Source organism: Cynara cardunculus (genome assembly GCF_001531365.2).
Source record: "Cynara cardunculus var. scolymus isolate 2C chromosome LG 12, CcrdV1, whole genome shotgun sequence".
NCBI classification, from domain to species: Eukaryota; Viridiplantae; Streptophyta; class Magnoliopsida; order Asterales; family Asteraceae; genus Cynara; species Cynara cardunculus.
The window spans coordinates 36,481,677-36,504,015 of NC_037539.1; the positions used below are offsets into that span (position 1 = coordinate 36,481,677).

A 22,339-nucleotide genomic window follows, 5' to 3' on the forward strand; every position below is an offset into this window, starting at 1 on the left:
ATTAATAAATAATTCAAAAAAAATCTAATTAATTTAATATATTTATACGTTAAGTAAAAAGTTTTTGAACAAATATAATATATTTTTTAAAAGATAATATTTTTTGGTAAAAAAGAATCAATTCTTATTTTCCTTTTTTTTAAAACATATATTTTTTTAAAAAATATTAGCGAGATCAGTTGTGTTCTGCTAGTTTTATTGATATTGATATATTAATGAATAATTCATATTTTTTTTTAAATTTAGATAATACATTTATTAAATAACATGTAAAATATCTAAATATTAAAATTATAAGTATAGTGTTTAATAAGAATTAGTAGATGCTATAATAAAATAATATTGAAAGTACAATAATATAGTAAAAAAGTCACATCACTATAATACATGTGGACAGCCTACGTGGACAATGAGGTGGCATGAAAACCTAGTATAATAGATAAATTTAAATTAAAAGATTACCTAATGCTATAATGGGTAAATTTTTTAAAGTATAATACCTTAATAAAAATAGTTTAAAAATACATTACTATAATAAAAAAAACTAAAAATATAATATTATAATAAAAAAACTAAAAATATAATATTATAATAAAAAAATTATGAAATTAAATTGCTATTTTGTGATTTTAGGCTTCCTTATAATTAGCAACGCCGGGCCTATGCGGAACGATGGCGGCAGCAGAGGCCCAACCCTTAAATATGTAATGGTAGACTTGACTTTTTTGCTTTTCATTTTTTTCTAAGAAAATTAACCGAATAAGTTGTCGATCTGCCCTCTCGATTCTCGCTTTCAGTCTCGACCTACGCGCTCGATTCCACTCCAGCATCTGCTCTGCCAACAGCCTCTCACATCGCTCTGCTCTGCGACTCTGCCCTCAGCCTCTCACCTTCTGCCCTATTTCCCTTCTTGGCCAGGTTCTTTTCTAATTAATTGAGCACTGATTAGGTTAATAAGGTTAGCAGGTTATTACTTATTAGAATGTTAGATTATTTGCCTATTTGAGTATTTGATTATATGCTTATTGAATATTAGGTTATGTGAGTATTTGATTATTTGTTTATTTGCCAATTTGAGCACATAGAACTATAGAAAGAAAATCTCTTGAAGCAGTTTTATGATTGATGGCTTCATAATCAGTCATCTGATTGTTTAAAGCATCTAAAGTTTTCTCATTAAGGTCATTGGTAGCAGTAATACTAATCTTTCGAAACCAAGAAACCAAAATTCCTTTTCCACATTGCGAAAGAACTTCCTGGCCTTGCATGAGAGATAAGCAAAATCGCTAGAGTCTAATCTAATGCCCTTTGCTTTGTACCTATCGAGAACATTAATCAAGCCTAGATATGAGATAGACAGATAGTAAGCACACACAAGAAAAAAGCAACAGACAGGCTACATAAAATAGTTCTGAAACAAAGAAATTATGCAGTTATGCATACTGCAAGTGGTTCTTTGGTGCATCCATACCACCAGCCTCTAGAATTAGCAAGATGGAGTTTGGGTAAAAACACAGGTGTTTAGATCTCATGGTGGACAGAAGATAGGATTTAAATCTTATACAACTCCACTCTTAAAAGATATTGCATTATGGATGAAGCATTCAAAAAAATTACAAACAGAAAAGTTTGATCCTATATATCAAAAGATGAAAATAAATAGAACAAGTGCAACCACAAAATAGTCAAATGATTCAACTCAACTTGGTTTTAAAATCATAATGTCATCATGATATCTTGACTTAGAGGGCTAAAAAATGGATAGTGAAACAATTGCATATTGATTTAACTTCACCACAATATTTTGTCTAGCTGTTTCAAGTTCAGAGTTCTCACAGCAAACCTATGCATCTACCTAATAACGTTGTTCCACATTTTATTAGCATAGATATAGGCCTTGCGATGAGGACATGTACAGTGTGATTACTTTCAGGCATCCCCAAGTACTTAGAAATTTGTTTTTCTTGGATTAGGGGCATATTTTGACTTTCCAGCCAGGGCATCCAAGACCATAGGACCGGCCCTCATAATTAGATGCATAAAAAGGTATCCATCTTAAGTTGGTTAAATTATGTTTACGTATTATTTTTGAAGATGGATTAAAAAATTGCTCTTGTTAATTTTCTTTATTATAGAAAAAAGTTAACTACTATACTATATTTTTATGGAGATAACTAATTATATAATAGAAAGAACAAAAAATATTAAATTCTTAATTGAATTCATGCAACGATATTAAGGACTCAAGAATTGACTGTCTTTTTGTCTATATGCATAATTAGAATCAAGATAATTTATGTCATGTATTATGTTTATCATTAATTTGTGTTTTTTATGTATCATAAAATTCTAAGCGTAAGTCTTATAAATGCACAATAAAATAAAACAAAATATAAGTACAAAAATTACATAAAAAATAAAAGTAAATAAAAATTTGATAGAATTGTGAATTTTAAAAGTGGGTCGGAAAAAACGGAATGGAGCTTTATAATTTGTATGATTAAGTTTTTGGATAATTATTGTAAACAAATAAATTATTGGACTTCCTAAACATATTAAATACAGATTTATAACCTATAAATGGTTAATATGATAAAATAATGAGAAAAGAATCCAAGAAAATGTAAACAGACTCTATATATTTTTTGAACGAATAAGTACTTCTATTTATAAAAGCGAGACAGAATCTCCAAAACATAAAAAATTTATACCCAAAACTACTTCTTCATATCACAATATCATGTTAATTTATCGACTTACATTGTTTCCACTAATTAAAGCTTTATTAACAATATCTATGAACAAAAATAGAACTTTTTCGAGCATAAGATGAATCTTAAGAACCGCCTCGTGGTTGCAAAAAATTGCGAATAGACTTGCTTTTAGGACTTCACAAGTTCACACATACTTGGTTAATTTAATAGGTGCGTTGGTTTCGCTTCGTGGTTCGAAAACCCTTCCTTTTACTTCCATCTCAGGGCTTTTAGATGGTGATTTGAAAACGAAATATAAAGAGAAACAGAGTTGTGAAGAAAAATAATGGCTGACCAGCTCCAAATTCAGCTGAAGGAAGTTGGATCCAAGCTTCAGAATCAACCTGCTAGTAAAGATGATCTTCTCAAGCTTTTAACGGTACTCACTCCACCATTGCACTGACAAATTCCAACTTCTGAAGATTCTGCTTCTCTGTGTTTTCCGAACCATTATTTTCTTTGTGCATTATGTAGTTTTATCAGCTTATTCTTGTGAATTTCAGTTGGTAATAAAATTGAGTTGTTCACTCACAGTGCTTCAAATTTTGAGGAATTTGATTTATGATACTTTCAATTAATGATTTCTTTATGGTTTTTGGTAGCTTTATTGCTCATTAGTTGAGGAATAAATAATGTCTTTTGAGGGAAGTTCATTTTTTTATGTATGGAGATCTTGTGTATTTTTTGCTTAAAGTTAGGGTTCAGCTTGAAGGAACAGGGAAGATAAGTGGTGGGTTTAAAATATAATTACTTTATCATATTTGCTTGCCAGTTGCACTTCGAAGTTCCTGTTTCCATTGTGAATTGTAATTGAGAAAAAGTCTGTATACTTAACTGGCTTTTCAAGTGGTTAGAACTCTTTGAATATCTAAGATCAACTCCAACCCACAACAGTAAAAGAACACCGAGGCTGGGTCAATGGGCTGACAAAAGTTTCACCCCCTTTGATGTGGCTTCCAGGTCTTTCTAATTACTGGTAGAAGATTTTCCTATTAGAAAATATTGTTGGTTTCTTGGACATATTTAGTTAAATTTAGGGCTCAATTTGGAATAATGAAATAGGTTAGCCATGGTGGTAAAAATGTGGCAAATTATGTCATTCATTCTTCTCAATAATCATAGGTWTTTGTTCCTTATGTAATCTGTGTCAATGCCCATTTATGAGTCTTTAGGTGTAGTTAAAGTGTGCGGTACTGCCTGTTTGGTATGCTTTGTATAATGTGGTGTTCTTTGTTTTGAGGCATGAAAAGATTAAAGATCTATTGCAAGTATTTGACTAGTATATGACCTGGAAACAGATTTTAGTAGGAAACTAGGAATAAGTAAAATGCATCAAAAAGTCATATGAACAGCAATATCAAAGACATGGTGCACCAAACTACAGGACTGAATCAGTGTAACCTTGTGCCACTAAAGTTGGGGTTTTCTTATGTTGCCGGTAAAGTAGCTGCTTCTGTGAAGATCTCGTTCCCAGTTTTAGTGCAAGTACATAAACCATCATCTTCCAGTGAAAATAACTCAAATTTTTATAGTTTTAAAATTGATTGCACTACTAAACTATACTAAGTTCTTATAGTTTTACGAGTACAATTTATTGTAAAACTTTCTTGTTCCTATGATATGGTCTATCTACAGCAAGCGGCAGCATCTCTTACCGAGTTGGATCAATCACCACCGAAGTCATTGTTGCAATCTATGCGGCCTCTTTTGAATGCTATTATCAAGCCAGAACTGCTAAAGCATCAAGATGAAGAAGTTAAGCTTCTTGTTGCAACATGTACTTGTGAGATAACCAGAATTACTGCTCCAGAAGCACCGTATAGTGATGATGTTTTAAAGGTACTTTTTTTCTTTTACAGGACCAGATATTTGATAGTAACGAGTTCATATTTGCATGATTATGATCTTTCTATATTTTGGATACTAATTGTTGTTTCACTTGCTTCAGGACATCTTTCGTTTGTTTGTAAGCACCTTCAATGGGTTACGAGATACGAAAGACCCATCTTTTGGGAGGAGAGTGATCATATTAGACACCATTGCTAAGTACAGATCGTTCGTTGTGATGTTGGATCTAGAATGTGATGATTTAGTCAACAAAATGTTCAAAACGTTTTTCGATGTTGCCAGGTTTAGTTTTTTTCCTTGTGTTGAAGTTCAATGATAAGGGGAATGGTAGTCTCATAATGATGGCCTCTTTTTCTTCATTGTTATACAGTATGACATGTCTTATTTAAAGATTTCGAGGAGTCTCTAGTAAGCCATATTTGTGATTACACTGTATGGATTATGCCAAGTGGTTTCATCTCTTGTTTTGCATACTATATAGTCAAAGGAAGGTTATTATCAGTATAACACACTGATGTATATTTCCGAGCTATGAGTCTTACCACTAGTTTTTTTCCTTATGAATTGCACGTTCAGTTTTGTTCCTGATGTTTTGTCTTAAAATAGTACTACAAACTTTAAATCAACAGGCTTTGAATCTAGCAGTAGTAATGGAGGGGAACTTTATCAGGTGAGGAAATACAAATGAATAATTTAAGCTTCACAACCAAGAGATGTGTTAGCAGATGATAACTATTCAGGCTTAGTCATTGTTGGGTGGAGATGCCGTTGACTGAAAGTATGAGATTGATAAAGTGAATTCGCTTCTGTACTAGTTTTTTTAGCTACTTTCATAAAGGGAAAGTAAATATAATGATATTTTGGCCAGTTCTTCTTCATGTACAAGTAGTTGGCAAATAAAAGAGCAATATATATGAAATAAATGTGAGTTGCTGTGAGCATGCTACCTTTGAAGCGTGTGAAAAATAAAAACAATATGACTTATCTGAAACTTAGGCTGGAGAGCAAAATATTGGCCATATGATGGAGGTAAAAAAATCTCATTCGAAACGTATTGAGGAAATTTTTTCGTGCAAGAAGGTCTAAGAACATAGAATGTTGACATTCAAGTTGTCAGGTTAGCACAATGATACTCCTAGTATTAGTTGGTAGAATGAGACAATTGACACGGACATATAAAATCTTGAAACAAGCTATACTGTCTTATCGAGGATTGTAGCCTATACAGAGTTTATGGTTATTCGAAAAATGATGAATCATGTACCCTGATGGGGCATTTAGGATCATAGGATTAGGCAGAAAGAGTTTATGATCACCTCTTACGGAAACATACTTTACCTTTTGCAAATTTTAAATCCCCAAAATATCTATTGTATCATACCTGTCTTCAAGTAGTAAGGAGATATCAGTTTAGGTCGTGAGGAGTTGGTGGTGTTTCTTCTCTTCGTTCCTTTATGCCATTGAGAGTACAACATTTAGTGAAGTCCCAAATTTAGATATGCTTGTGCTTGGAAACTGGAATTCTGATTTTTGCTCACAATATGATGAGCACATGTACTGACGGCTTGGTACACTCTGAGGGTATGACCTCTTGGAGGCCGCGGATTAAGGTAGTTGATAGGTTGTAGGACTTTAGGTACTGTAGTTGGGGGAGCAGGCTAGGAGGGTAGAGGGTGGGTTCGGGAGACTGTAGAGTCAACAAATAGGTTTATAGGATTTGCTGGAGGTACCATCCTTTTTCCAAAAAGTTAGGTTTGTAGTACCGTAGGAAGATATAGAGGGATTCTTTGGAATGTTCCATCACTATGCGTCATCCTACTTGGCTCACTTAAGAGATTAACTATGCTAGTACCTGCTATGTAGAATTGTTTCTTCATGGATTTGGTGGCTTGCATCATCCATGGTACCATCATGACTAGTAGTTAACTGCATGTAGCTTGATCAAGGCTCCGTTATTGTCAAGGGCAAGTCATTATATCGAGTTTTAGCTAATCCTAGTAAGGTGGAAGATGCAACAGGCTATTGACCATTTTATGGTTATATATATGTGGTTGCTCTAACTTGAACTGATTCTCACGTGCCATATTCTGGATATTTGGAATGTATGTTAGCCAATGTTTTCTGTTTCTCTTCTCCATATGCGAGTCACATCTCTATTTAACCTTGCATGATTGAAACAAGACCTCACTTAGTTTTAAGCACTATGCAGTTACATCCTTACAGGATCTTAACATATCTGATTCATCTAAATATATATAATCCTTTGGGGTCGCTGATTTTGTCTGACAGATAACTATGGTTATGTTGTTTGCAATCATTGGTCACTGCAAAATCTTTTATCTTTTGCAGGTCTCGCATAAAGCTCAATTATAGGAATTACATGTGATAGTTACGCATATGATTGTGGTGTCAGTGATTATAGGAGGCTTCTTTGCTACCAGGGAATTTGTTTGTGGTATAATTTCCCTAACCGATGATGGCCTGATGACTTCTGCTTTAAATGCATGCAGTGATGAGCATCCCAAAACGGTTATTTTGGCAATGGAGACGATCATGGTGGTTCTTTTGGAAGAAAGTGAGGACATTGGGGAAGACCTTTTACACATTGTTCTATCTGTTCTAGGCCGTGATAAGAAAGTAAGCTTGTCTTCTTTTGTTAACATCCACACTTCTTTCTAATGTTTGTTTGTTCATGTACTTTTGATGATGCTGGTATATTCTCTATCCAGTCAAATATATATCATTCTGAGTAGTGAAGTTGTGACCTTCGTTTCTTAGGATATAACTACGGCTGCAAGGAGGCTTGCTATGAATGTTATTGGGCAATGTGCTGGAAAACTTGAACCTGGCATTAAGCAGTTTATTTTATCATCAATGTCAGGAGATAGCAGTCCTTCGAATCCTCAGATTGATTACCATGAAGTTATATATGATATATATCAATGTGCTCCTCATGCCTTATCAAGAATTGTGTCGTATCTAACACAAGAGCTACAGGTAATCATGGAATTTTTGTACCTTCCAATTGACTTGCATCATCGACATCTTATCTTTGTTAAATTACATTAGTATCATTTCCCATAATAAAAATTCTGCTAGAGGACGTTTATTTAGTTCAAATAACACAAGCGTTAGTGAGCTAAAGTGCTGGCATTTATAGACAGATAACGTAGAACTTCGCTTGAAGGCAGTCAGGCTGGTGGGAGACCTTTTTTCTCTCCAGGGATCTACCATCCCTCAGTCATTTCATCCAGTCTTTTTGGAGTTTCTGAAGAGATCGAATGACAAAGTTATCGAGGTCCAAATGTCGGTTCTTGAGCGTGTCAAGCTATGTCTATCATCTGATCCTTTCAGAGCAGAAGCTCCCCAATTAGTTGGTAAGTCGTGATTTACTCTATATGCTATTTCACGTTTTCATTTTCAGTTCCATGCATGTTATGTGATATCTTCTAATATTGATTTGGGTGAACATGTAGCTGCCTTATCTGACCGACTGTTGGATTGTGATGAAAGTATACGCAAACAAGCGGTTGCAGTAGTTTCAGATGTAGCATCTTTGGAGTTGTCTTCTATTTCAGCTGATACGATAAAGCTTGTTGCTGAGCGCCTTCAGGACAAATCTGTATAACTACCCCTTTCTTATCACTATCCCACTAAGCATCTATTTACATAAAACTGAGTACACAATTGAATGAGAAGTTTTGCAGACAACAAAATGTACGAACATGTTCCTAAGAAAGGATAACATGCTTATAAATTCTGAGAATTCAGTTGCATGTGAGAACTTATTATGCTTTTCCAGGCACATGTTAAATATTTAGTTTGTGTTTTTATTGTTTCTGTATGTGTGTTTGTATCATATCCCATTTTATTTGCCTTTGAACATGCAGAAATTACCCTAATCGATATTCTTCTCGTGATGCAGGTTCTTGTGAAAAAGTACACCATGGAGAGGCTCTCTGGTATATACCAGACTTGGTGCTCGAAACAAATTGGTGGTCTGAATTTGGACTATGATTGGATACCTGGAAGGATTTTGAGATGTTTCTATGACAAAGATTTTGGGTATGTTATACTAGTCTAAGTTTTGGATGAAATTGAAGTATTTTCCTTATTAAAATTAGGGGTTTGAATTTGTGCCAACTGTAAATGGGCATAAAAGAAAAAGAACACTTCAATGACTAGATTTTAAGATGTTTCCATGACAAAGATTTTAGGTAAGTTATACTAGTCTAGTTTTTGGATGATTTTGACGTATTTTTTTCATTATAATTAAGGGTTTGAGTTTGTGTCAATTAAACTGTAAATGGGCATAATTTTCATAAGGAAAGAAAAGAAAAGAAAAGAAAAAGACACTTCAATGACAATCTCCAATAATTTTGGTTGTTAATTCATTGGAAGTACCTGCCCTTGGAATATCTTTACAATTCGTTTATCATCTCTGGTAAGTTACCTACAAGAAGCTCTGCAGTTGGCTACAATTCCACTTTCTGAATTGATGTGATTGATTTCTCCATTTCCAGCCCAGACACAGTTGAGCACATTCTATGCACATCGCTCTTCCCAGTTGAATTATCTGTCAGAGATAAGGTTAGAAACTGGGTCAGACTATTTTCGAAATTTGATAAAGTCGAAGTGAAGGCTTTAGAGAAAATACTGGAGCAGAAGCAAAGGTTTGTGAATACCTTATTTATGCATATATGTGGCTCCAAATGGGATTGCTGTTTCTTGTTATTTTTGTTTGTTAAATACATCTTTGCACTAATTTTCAGGTGATTTCCACTTGGATTGCAGGTCACAACTAGAGTTGCAAAAGTATCTTTCACTCAGGCAGATGTACAAGGTTTGTTATTGATAAATCACTTACAATGGACAGGAAAACTTGCAAGTTTATGTTGCTAAAAATATACCCTTTTGCATTGCAGGATGGTGATGCTTCAGAGCTCCTGAAGAAAGTCACACATGGGATTCGACTAATGTCTCACTCTTTTGTTGATCCCATAAAAGCAGAGGCAGATCTTCAGCTTCTTGATCAATTGAAAGATGTTAACATTTGGAAGATCTTGACAACACTACTGGATCCGAACACTAGTTCTCTTCAAAGTAGGAGCTTTCGGGTAAGGAGCTAGCTGGAAGTAATTATATGCTTTCTTTTTGGTGGAGGAAGGGAGCAAGATCTGATGAAGCTGCAGACTAAACAAGTTTCAATGGACTCAATCTAATTAGGATTTTAAGAAAGTTTTCCTAGTCAAACAGTTGGGAGAAGTGCAGATTAATTTTTCAATTGATAAATTTATAACATGTTTACTTTTTTGCAGGATGAATTGCTTAAAATAGTTGGTGAAAAGCATCCACTTTATGAACTTCTAAACACTCTCTCTATGAAATGTTCATACATAATCTTTGACATGGACTTTGTCAAAGATCTTCTTCTGGAGACCGACCTACAGAAATGTGCTGGGAACAGAGTATTAACTCAGTCTTGCATGAACATACTTGTGGTAACATTTTCATCTTGTGTTGGTTTTCCCTTCTATTTGAAAGAGCATTTTACTATTTACTCCAGATTCTTTCATTTCTATGTTTTAAATATTTGATTACTTTTTGATTTATGGTGCATATACTATTTGTCAATTGTGCATATCAGCCAGTTTGATGCATATGTTAGTTGAAACAAATTTCAGTAACAATCAAACGTTTACTAGCAAAATGTTCTTTATTGATTGTAATGGTCATGTCTAGTATATTGGACTTTGTTTTGGTGTTATGGAGTTTGTTATTTACTCTTGCTAGAACTCTAATGGGCCTTATGGAGTTGAATGATTGATTACAATCGGGGATGGCTTTGCACTCCCCGGCTAATGTGGGGCAATCATTATTCCTAGATGAATCCTAACCTCCGTCATGGTGTTTTTATATTCATCATACTACCTCAATAAAATTTGGGAACATGCTGTTATTTAAAATCTCCAATTAAAATTCCTATTTAACACTGTAAAAAAAACCCTATGTCGATGATAGCAGCATTCCTGTTTTTCCTTTTACTTGTTTTGAACATCTGCAATTACTTATGATAAATTTTCAGATCATTGCATGCTTCAGTCCATTGCTGCTAAGTGGGATAGAAGAAGATTTGGTCCGTCTTCTTGAAGATGATGACGAGGCAATCAAGGAAGGTGTTTTGCATGTTCTAGCAAAGGCTGGTGGAATGATTCGTGAACAATTGGGAGAATCATCTAGGTTTGGATATTGCTTTTGTGATACCCTAGTTGATCTTTGCATCATCTTTCTGAGGTGCTTTCTATTTCTATGCAGTACATTAGACCTCATACTGGAAAGAATATGCTTAGAAGGTAGTAGGACTCAGGCCAAGTATGCTGTACATGCCTTGGCAGCTATAACAAAGGATGATGGGCTCAAGTCACTTTCTGTTCTATATAAGGTTCTAACATGATATATCATGCATCATTTTATTCTAAACATGTCTTGATGATTTGTTTTTGATCTTTCTAAAATGACTTGCAGCGACTAGTGGATATGCTAGAGAAGAGGACACATTTGCCTACTGTACTACAATCTTTGGGGTGTATAGCACAGATGGCCATGCCGGTCTTTGAAACACAAGAAAGTAAAATTAAATGCTTTATAAGAAAAGATATCTTAAGGTGCAGTCAGGTATGAGATAGTCACAACGACTTGCTGTCTTATACTTCTTATTGATATGATTGAAATAGTTTGAAGCTTCATTATTGTTTCAGAAAACAGGAGATAAAGCAAAACAATCTTGGGATGACAGAAGTGAACTTTGTTCATTAAAGGTTGTTTTACCGGGAGTCTGTATATTTTGTATGTTGTGGAAACAGTCTCTTTGCAAAGCAAAGGAAAGGCTGCATCCAAAAATTTCCTTCCCCGCCCTTCTCAGGTGCCTTGGGTAAACCAGGGTTGCCCTTTTTGGATGGGAAATTCTAATGAAACTTAAAATTTGTTGTAGATATTTGGTATTAAAGTTCTGGTAAAGAGCTACTTGCCTGTCAAAGATGGACATCTTCGCGTTGGTATCGATGAACTGATAAAGGATCTCCAGAGTATACTTTCTTTCGGAGAAATCTCAAAAGATGTTGAATCAAGGTACCTTTGCTTACAGGAAAGATTGTATCCATGGCTGTGTAAGAATGCATTTTGTATTCTACCTTTTTAATGTTCTTATCTTTCTCCTTTTCTTTTTCTTTCTATCAGTGCTGTTGACAAGGCCCATTTAAAGCTAGCATCAGCAAAGGCCATTATTCGTCTTTCAAAACATTGGGATAAGAAGATTCCCGTCAATGTATTTCACCTCACCTTGAGAACATCAGAGGTAAAATTCTCATTTCCAAGTGCAGAAGAAATAATATATATAGTGCTATATTTGTTGATAGGCTATATGATGATTTGATTGTCTACTCTATTTTCTTCGAACACAACATGCCAACTTGCTTATCATCAACTTCATTTTATGATGCATGCAGGTTGGATTCCCCAAAGTTATGAAACAATTTCTCACCAAAGTACATCAGTACATAAAGGATGGGAGTTTGGACCTCAAATATATTTGTGCCTTCTTATCAGATTTCGGGTCCCAGACATCTATTCCTGAAGAGGTACTTGAGGTTACTCTGGATGAATCCTCTAATCTATTGATCCTGTCAGAAGTTTATATACTAGTTTTATCATAATTTAAGATCCCTTATCTCTGAGTTGTGGATTTTTCTGTTCCATCATCTTATAATAAGTACCTTTTTAGTCTTGCATGCCAGAAGATATGCAGCCTGGTGCTGCAAAATCTCCCAGCTGTTATATAGAGCATTTTCAAGGAACTGTTAATAAAAAGATCTTCGCAAGAACTTCCTTAAAACATTATAGCCTTGACTCCCTTTCCATGGTACTTGGAAGATGCACCAATCAGATCTTATTAAAATTTAACTTTGGCAGGAAAAGCATCTGAGTGACATCATTCAGATGTCTCGGCAAGGGAAGGCCCAAGAACTTTCTATGCAAACCGATGGAAATTCCTTGGTGGTTCAGCCAGAGTACATTCTTCCTTACTTGGTCCATGCACTTGCCCATCATCCTTCATGTCCAAATGTTGATGAATGCAAGGATATCAAAGCATATGAACCAATATACAGGTATATTTGGTTCCGGGCAGGATTCTGTTTGTTTATTGCTTGTTCACTTGCTTGCGTATATGCCTTGCCACTCTACTGGGAGATCTATCTTAACTTGCACGTAGCTTAGACGTTATTTAGTTTTGCTAGTTACTATGTATACATGCATAGCTTTCATTGCATTTCATTCTTTCTGTGTTGCTCAGTTATCCCTTCTGCTGTTAACTGTTTATCCATTTCTAACCTATAACAAAATAACTTGAGTTTTGATATTTCATAAAATTGTTTTTTGTTTCTATTCCTCCAGGAAATTGTATAAATATTTTTCTATGTTTGCACTTGGAGACGAGGATGGCAAGCCTGGAGTTGGTCTGAAGAAGGAAGAGATTATTTTGATAGTGTCTGTTCTTCAAAATATCAAGAACTCCAAAGATGCCGTAGATGCTACTATGTCAAAGGTACATCACCCAGGCTCCTTTCTATCTCTCTCTCTGTGTGATGATACTGTAGACTTAATGTGTAACTCCTGTGTGAATATATAGTGAAATCAAACAGGAGGGGATGTCGCAGAAATATCTTTTTAACTATAATATTTACATAAACATACTCACAACAGTAATCAATAAGAAAAATTCCAGAACAGTCTGTGTTGTCATCCTAGATTCCTAACCTGTATTTCATGCCAGAACTCGTATGCAATATGTGATCTTTGCTTGTCAATCACCAAGCGCTTAGCTCAAAAACAAGAAGATCTTCTTGAATCGGTTGTACCTGTTTCGCTTCCTCAAGTGTTGTACACACCATACAAGAAGAAAGAAGAGAAGGAAGAAGAGAACAAAGAAGACGAGAAGAAAGAAGAGAACAAAGAACACGAGAAGAAAGAAGAGATTGACATGGAGGTGAGTTTGTCAAGAGCATCTTCCCTACTTATGTATTTTGAAAGAGGAAACGGTTGAAAGATGCTCTAATAGATCTAAATGAAAGGCAGGTGGTGAGGCTGTTACAGGATTACGTTTGTTTTATTCTTAAATGTGAATTTATCCTGATTGTTATGCAAATATTGATGCTTACAAAAATGTCAACCTTGTGATGCATTAGGAAATTGCTATTATCTAATTACAGTTGGTATTATATAATGATGTTAATAGGTCACTGAAGGTCGGACATGGTTGGCTGACGAAAGTGCTCTTGCCCACTTTGAGTCGCTTATCTTGGAAGCTAATGGCAGTGTATGTTCTTATGGCTTAATTTCTTTTAAATTATTAAATTTATGGAAGAATGATATAGAAGTTAAAAACAAGAGAGCTACATGCTTTCATACTAAAAGGTGGTGACATTTGTGAATTTCTTCTTCAAATGTCCCCAGGTTCCATCAAAATCCAATGAAGTTGATATGGTGAAGGACAGTGAAACAGATGGAAACGAGGTGCCTTTAGGAAAAATGTTAAAACGTCTAAAAGCTAAAGGATCACAGGCAAGAAAGGCAGTGAAGAACGACTCTACACCAGTTGTGGAAACTGAAAATAATGTTGATATCTTGGGAATGTTGAGAGAAATAAATTTGGATAATTTGGGTGTTTCAAATCAATTCGATTCGAGCAATGGTCATGGGAAAGTTAGAAATGAAGCAAAGCTGAAGAGGAAAAACCTGCCTAATGATCTAACCAATGTCTCTGTACCCAAGCGTCGGAGATCGTCCTCTGCCAAAGGCCATAAGAGGTCATCTTTCCTAAAGGGTGGCTTCAAGGGTCGATCAGCTTTCGGTAGCATTATAATGAATGATGATCCACACAGTCGCTTGGAACTTAAAGGTCTTATTCATGTAGAAGAGACCAGACATACTGATGACATTGATTTGGAGGTAACCTTTTCATTTGTGAAATTAATGAGAGCAGCATCAATGTGAACCTTTTTCTTTATGGTCAGCTGTTCCTTGAGAACTATCTGTCAATTTCTTATGCAGAAGCCTAAAAAGTCTTTTGAGACGGGTATCAATCTGAAGTCAGGGCATGTCAAGAAGCGGAAACGAAGAAGGGTTTCAGGATTAGCAAAGGTAAAAGGCAGATTTTTCCATCTTTTATTTAAAGCATGTAAATGGGTTCTGATTTTCATTTTTCTATTCCATTTCCAATTCTTTTGCTTTTATTATTACTTGTTTAAAATGATCTTTGATATCATTCAGATGCCAATTTCTGATATGATCTTGTCTCTTTTCAGTGCACTTTGGATGAAACTAAAACTAACCCTAGGGACTTGATTGGCAGACGCATAAAGGTTTGGTGGCCTATGGACAAGGCGTAAGTTTTTCTTTTCAATTTCTATATTAAAAAAAATAAGAAGTTATGAATTATGCAGTCGCTGCAATACATGTAAATGTGGGCACTACCTTCTGCAATCAAGTGTTCTATTTGTATAGAATTTGATTGCTGATTTGTTTCATCTGGACTTTCTCTATTCATCCAATAGTTTTCCATGCTAATTGACCTAGCCATAACCATCCATATATATGCATTCAGTTATACTTTTGTCTAGATAGGTTCTGGATAGTTGCAAGTGTAACACCGTAGTTTCTATCTATGATAGATTTCAATGTTTTAAATCTTAAATACAAGTATTATGATCAAATTAAGTGCACTAAAAGGGCATCAGTAACTGACCAATATTACTGACTATTGATCATCATATTTTAAAGGACAAGTAGCTTACAAGGGAAGCATGAGAAATCAAACCTAAATACTTGACAAAGCAAATCTAGTAAGAATAATAAAACAAACTAGTTATGAGTTGTTAACGCTAGAAGTATGTGCTGGCAAATTATTGATGACAAAGCAAATGTAGTAAGCATGACCAAACAAACTAGTTATGGGTTGTTAAAGCTAGAATATGTGTTGGCAAAATTCTTGATGACAAAAGTTGAGTTGTTAAGACTAGAGGTATGTGTACACAAAATTCTTGATAACAAACAAGGGCTAAAAGCATGAGAAACAAAAGTTAGAAGCATTATGTGTCAAGATTATTTGATCTTAAACATGTGGTGTTAAACTCTTATAAGAGTGCAACCATGTGAGCAAGAAGAACAAGTAGTTAATACATTATAGCCACCTATAAATAGTGGTTAAAATGAAACCATTATTTCCATCCCAATGTAAGAAACACTCTCAAAGGTTAGAACAATACAAAGTTCGAAGTGCGAATTCGAAGTAGAAGAAAAACTAAGCGTAAAGCAAGGGGAGTACGTTGTGAGATTTACTGAGATACATATATGTATTTTATGCATCATGAAGAATTGGATAAGATGTTTTGACATATTTAAGCGTTTTTTCAGTTTTTCTTTAAAAATTTGGTAAGTGCTATGCGGGGGTGGAGATTCAGACCGGTCATGCACCCAGTTAAGCCCAACCCATCCATATATAATATTCTAGAATAGTTAAGAAGGGGTAGTTTGGGTATTGCTTAGAATAAATATTTAGTATAAATAGAGGTTTGGAAGGGAGTAGAGGGATTGAGAAATTAGTAAGTGTGTTCTTAGGAGAGCTCTGGCCTCTCGAATAGCCAGAAAACCCTTTTGGTCTTGTCAAATTGAAGCATCCTTGGTGGTCTGTTCTTATTTCCCTTGTTCAATTAAATCAGTTCATAACATATTTATGTACAAGGTTTTAAAGAACAGAAACGTACCTCGAGGCGTTTTCCTCTGAGGTGCATGAGGCGTGAACCTCGAGACGGTCAAGGCGTAAGCCCCAAAAAATAAAACAACAAAGTTCATAAATGCATGACATTTAACAACAACAAACATAATTTCATAAATGCACTATTATGTGGCTATTACATAATACACCAAAACAGAATATACACATATATGTACACAGTTACACACTTGTATGTGATAGCATAATACACAAAAACAGAATATATATTAATATAGACGCTTGTATTGGCAGCATAATACACAAAACCAGAATATATACATATATACACACTTGTGAAGTTGTATTTAGCAGCTTAATATACAAATACTAATATACACTATATATAAATGTACGCAAAGTGAGTAAAGTATAGCAGGTGGCAAGTTCAAAAACAAAATATTATGTATAATTATACATATATAATATACCAACAAGTAACAAAGAGATATTTTAATATACATATAATTTTTGTTAGTAGGGAAGGGTTCAAACGAGAACACCTTCATTTTACGAGAACGCAAGAACACTCTTTTACTATAGACAATCACATGTGATACTATTATTCCATCACATATGATACACATGTGATACTAAATCAGAGACGCGGGCGATTTTTGATGTGATCTTGGTTGTGATGCCAAGTCGCTCTTACACCACTAAGCCCTTTCACATGTATTATCACATGTGATAAGGGTGTTGTTGATATGATACTATAATCCATCAAGACCATCACATGTGATGCTAAATCATAGACGTAAACAACCTTTGGCGCGGGCTAAGTCGTAGAACACGTCGTCCGCACATCATATGGTCCCCTCACGCGTATTATCACATGCGATAAGGGTGTTCTCGCGTTCTCATAAAATGGAGGTATTCTCGTTTGAACCTCTACCTTTGTTGGTATTATTATATATATTATATATGTATGGATATATGTTACAAGTCCAAATGCAGCAGGTACACTGTTGGATTCCAACAGCACTGAGTGGGAGAAGAATTATATAATTTTTGGGTTCTAGCACCAAGTGGAAGAAGAAAAAAGTTATTACATATAATGTATGGTCAGACACTCCCACTAACAACAAATGAATGTGAGACTGTGAGACTGCTGCTGGTCTGACATTATCACTAACCCTTGAACTCTTATCTTAAACAGGCTGTGCGCCTCTCACACGTTTACAGACTCACAGCCTCACCACCGCCTCATCACTACAAAGCGTACATCCCAGATTAGGAATGAGAGGCGACGCCTCAGAAACTTTTTTGGACCGCCTCACCTTGAGGCGCTCCTCAAGGCGCACAAATCAACCGTTTTCTTAACCGATGTTTATGTATGACCATAAATATTCAGTGTACAAGATATAGAACGAAAGGACGTCTTGCAAACCGACCGTTTGCGAATGTATCATCATTTCATGTAAAGCAAGATGTCCCCTCATTCTGTATCTTGTACGTTGGATATTTATGGTCATACATAAACATGGCAAAACATCTTATCAAATTCTTGATGATGCATAAAGTACATTTATATGACACACACACACATATATATATATATGTATGTATCTTAGTAAATCATAATGTTCTTACCATGTTTTACCCTTGACTTTTCTTCTACTTTGATCTCGCACTTCAAACTTTGTATTGTTATAAACTCAGAGGGTGTTTTCTTAATTTGGGATGGAAATAATGGCTTCATTTCAATCACTATTTATAGGTAATTACAACGTATTAACTATTAGTTCTTGTTTACATGGTTGTACTCTCATGAGAGTTTAACACCTTATGCTTAAGATAAAAATAATCTTGACACATCAAGCTTCTAGCATTATTTGTCATGTTTTTAGCACTTGTTTTTCATCAAGAATTTTGCAAACAGATACTTCTAGCCTTAAAAACTCATAACTGGTTTGTTTTGTCATGCTTACTACACTTGTTTGTCATCAATAATTTTGCCAAAACATACTTTTACTCTTAACAACTCATAACTAGTCTGTTTTGTCATTCTTAGTAGACTTGCTTTATCAAGTATTTATGTTTGATTTCTCATGCTTTGCCTTGTAAGTTACTTGTCATTTAAAATATGATGATTAGTAATTGATAATGTTGGCCAGCTGTTGGTGCCTTTTTATAATGCACTTAATTTGATACTTAAAACACTGAAATCTAAAATACGTAGAAACTAGGGTGTTTCAGCAAGCAATGAATGGGGATAAAGGCATAAAGCTGTTGCAATAGCCATTTCCCCTTTATATCATGGTCATTTAATTCCGAATATAAATATCGCAGATGTCCTAAATGCTTTATCTTTGAACACTTTGTTACAGCCTCTGTGATCCCTTCTTTCATTGTTCTTGGGATTGCTTCCCGAGGACTTACGCCCCGAACTATACACGCTTGCAAAGCCTTTTTTTTTAAATTCACGCATTCCGTAAAATAGTTGACGGCTTCAACCAATTTGGTCCGAGGTAAGGAATAACCAGTTACACCAAAAGGGAAAATTCCCTTCAACTATTGATGTAAAATAAAAAATATTGCGGAGTTCAAGGGAAAGGTAAGCTTCTAATGATCTTCTTGTTTTGGTGGCTGCCTTTGACAATAATCCTGTTGATTTGGAATCTTCTACACAGTTCCATTGTTCAGAAAACTCAGTTATCTAGTGATTGTTTCTGTAAATAGCATTACTTCGACCCGTTGCTGCATCTAACATCAAAGTTATGGTTCTTAAATATTTTAAAGATACATCACCAGAACTGTTCTTGACGTGTAAAGGAATAATTGACAGGTTTTATGGAGGAGTAGTGAAGTCTTATGATCATCAAAAGAAAAAACACGTGGTGAGCATCCTTGATAGGTGTTTATTTCCAGTTGTTAACTTTCTCATTTCATGATCACATTAATCAATTTATTGATATTTCTTTATGTGCACTTTCACCTCATTCCACTAATTCTTACCATGACGAAGGTGTTATACGATGATGGAGATATTGAAGTTCTATATCTAGACAAGGAGCGATGGGAACTTGTTGAGGATGAGCACAAGCCTAAAAAGGTGGGATTCCTTATTTTGTGCTTAAAATTAAACCGATTGATTGATTTCTGATGCCGTTGCACTCACCCTTACAGCGGAAGCTTTTGTCAAATAGTCCACCCCCTAAAGGAGGGTAAGTACAAGTTGGACGTGATATTTTGACCACTTACTTAAAAGTGTGCTGTTTTTATTGAGTTGAACAGTTCATTCAACTATTTTATGTGATCCTAACTTGTTTGCTTCTGTTTTGCAGATCATCTAAAAAGAAAATTAAGTCATTGGGTAGCTCCAAGCAAACAAAGGAATCAACTGACATGTGAGTAGGGTATTGCAATTTGATTATTTTTCTAAATGTTGTATGCTGAAATCTTGTTGAAATGGTAGATCACCATCATCTATGATAAGAGGCAAACGAACCCCAAGAAAAAATTTTAAGCGTGGACAAAAGGGGGTGTCACAAGGAACTGCATATTCGGAAATGGTTAGAAGCATAGATGCTGATACATCCATGCCTGAGGCTGAGCCGCAAGCTGAGGCTAAGCCTACCACATTTTCTGAAGTCGGTAATTTGGATGCACGGGAAGGTATAATGCCATTCCTCCTTGTTTAATGAGTATATCCTTTTTATAGTCTCCATATGTGAACAGTCTCTTCTGTGAGTAGTTACTATGCTAGCAATATGTTGATTTAGCATACAAAATGCAATAAGTTAGGAATGCAACTAGAAACACCTTTTTGCTCCCACTTAACTATGCTTTCAAAAGTGTAAACCGTCGAAGTATCCGTAACAATGTGCATGTATATATATATATATATATATTCTTTTAGATTCTAATGTTATTGTTTATTCTAATGTTATTGTTTATTCATATCCTTTTGTATTATAAATCCACCAATTTATAACCCTCTTATTTCAACTTAGGGGTCGTTTACTAAATGCTTACTCGGTAAGTGCTTATTGGGTCGCTTACCTTACTGACTTAACATGACAAGGACCAAGGTAAGAGCAATGGTAAGGGCCGAAACACTTACCCGGTAAGTGAGGGTAACGAATCTTTCCAGTTAGCACTTATAGGGTAAATTGATGCATATGAAGCCGTTTGGATGGACTAGTCTTACCTGATACTGTAAGTGGAAGTGTCTATTCTTAAGGTAAATGCTTACCTGGGTAAACGTCCCCTTACTCGGTTGATCCCCACAACATATTTTATATCGGGTGGTCTGTAACATCCCTCTCCTTCCATTAGTCTTGTTTTAAGTTTTGTCTTCATTCTGCTGCAGTTTATTTACAAAGGGTATAAAAGGCAAGTAAAATGGGCATAAAATAATTAACATGTCATATATGTCATAGGAACCTTAACCATTGAAGATAGGAATCGCCTGTTAGAATTGTTAGATTTAACCCTTTTGTCGTTTCTTTGTGCAGAGGAGCCATTGAGTAATGGACAGGGAGGGAGTTCAGCAGGTCTGGAGGATTCAGACAAAGTGGAGAAGTCAAGGTCTGAAGAGAAACAAGTTAAAGATGCAGAGAGTAGCTCAAGTGATACAGTGTGTTCACATGAAAACGAACCTGATTCAGGGCAGAAAGAAACTGAAAATGTTGACACCATCCTTGAGGACGGATCGGAATCGGATGAAAACCATAAAAAAGAGAAACGATCACCAGATGAAATACATGAATCAGATTCATCAGGAGGGAATGAAGACAGAAAAGGATCAACCTGTGATGATTCTAACAAACCAGAGTTCTCTGATGACGAGCCTCTTGTACTTGATCGTTTCATTCTGTTCTTCCTAATACCCAAATTTCATTTCAACAAAATGTACTGAATACACAAAAAATTTGTGTGGTTGCAGGGTGCGTGGAAGTCTCGAGTTGGGAAATCCGTTGAAGACAAATAAGTCTGTGGTGTATCATTTTCAGTTAGGTCTAATTTGCAACAATGGAGAAGCTATTGATATTGTTACCACCAATAAATGGGCAGGTAATGGGTTACATACATGTGATATGATTATGTAGCACCTTGGAACCCACCATCTGAAATTGTATGTGTAGTAACTAGTAATGTTATAACTTGTATTTGTTGATTGTAGTGTATGTGTAGTTGCTGTTGAAACAATAGGTGCTCAAAGCAATGTAACTTGTAATTGCTGTGTTGTAACTTCTTTAGTGTTATATTATCAACAACTTGAAGCATTCATTCTCCAGTTCATCTCTAGGACACTCTTAGTCCTTTATTAGGGGTGTTCATCGGTTGAAATCCAATGGATTCAGGATGATTATATATAGTTATTAAGTGGATGATAATTGGATGGTCATTGGATTGGTTTGGTTTTATTGGATGTTGGACTGCCATTCAAGAACTAACCGATCTGATTTGGATGTTGAAATTGTGGATCCAATCTGATTATGGACGGTTGGTTTAAATTGTATCGGATGACCTTTTGCACACCCCTACTTGTTATAAATAGATCCTTCCACTGGTTATTGAAATGTGCGGTTAAGCGACCGTGGAGGTATTGGGATCTTGTTTTCGTTCTCAATCAACTTTGTTGAGTGGTGTACCAAGCTGGATTACGAATTTGTTTGAATCCCATTGAACTATGCGGTTTAAAACTTTTGTGGTACGGCTTGTAGTTTGTATTTTCTTATGCTTCACTATACGGTTTTGAATTGCTACATAATAGTTTTAATTGACATATATATATATATATATATATATATATATATATATATAGAGGAGTGATCATATGAAAGCCGTCTTCATTTGTATAAACCGTGCAAACCACCTTCATCTGTCGATTTCATTGTTTAATCTTATGAAATTTTTTCATGAAATTGTTTAATCTTGTGAAATTGTTTCATATAATACTTTT

At 35.1% G+C, this 22,339-nt stretch overlaps 1 protein-coding gene across 5 annotated transcripts; it reads left to right on the plus strand.

The window, feature by feature from the left end:
• Positions 1-776: 776 nt before the first annotated feature.
• On the plus strand, positions 777-21,670 carry LOC112523110 (sister chromatid cohesion protein PDS5 homolog B-like). 5 transcript variants are annotated; one of them, XM_025132554.1, is made up of 35 exons: positions 777-918; positions 1,974-2,046; positions 2,925-3,132; positions 4,389-4,592; positions 4,702-4,883; positions 7,112-7,238; positions 7,380-7,598; positions 7,762-7,978; positions 8,078-8,223; positions 8,527-8,666; positions 9,125-9,274; positions 9,396-9,444; positions 9,527-9,718; positions 9,920-10,102; positions 10,687-10,841; positions 10,917-11,043; positions 11,127-11,276; positions 11,360-11,419; positions 11,593-11,729; positions 11,838-11,955; positions 12,107-12,238; positions 12,570-12,766; positions 13,053-13,203; positions 13,432-13,644; positions 13,894-13,974; positions 14,112-14,606; positions 14,709-14,798; positions 14,963-15,042; positions 19,217-19,268; positions 19,397-19,483; positions 19,558-19,595; positions 19,716-19,778; positions 19,847-20,046; positions 20,889-21,229; positions 21,320-21,670. In XM_025132554.1, the coding sequence occupies exons 3-35, from the start codon at positions 3,040-3,042 to the stop codon at positions 21,362-21,364; spliced, it is 4,914 nt and encodes a 1,637-aa protein (XP_024988322.1). In that variant the 5' UTR covers positions 777-918; positions 1,974-2,046; positions 2,925-3,039; the 3' UTR covers positions 21,365-21,670. The 5 variants fall into 5 exon arrangements, with proteins under 5 accessions (XP_024988322.1, XP_024988323.1, XP_024988326.1 ...); XM_025132555.1 differs by having other exon boundaries at positions 2,979-3,132; XM_025132558.1 differs by lacking the exon at positions 1,974-2,046.
• Positions 21,671-22,339: the final 669 nt, after the last annotated feature.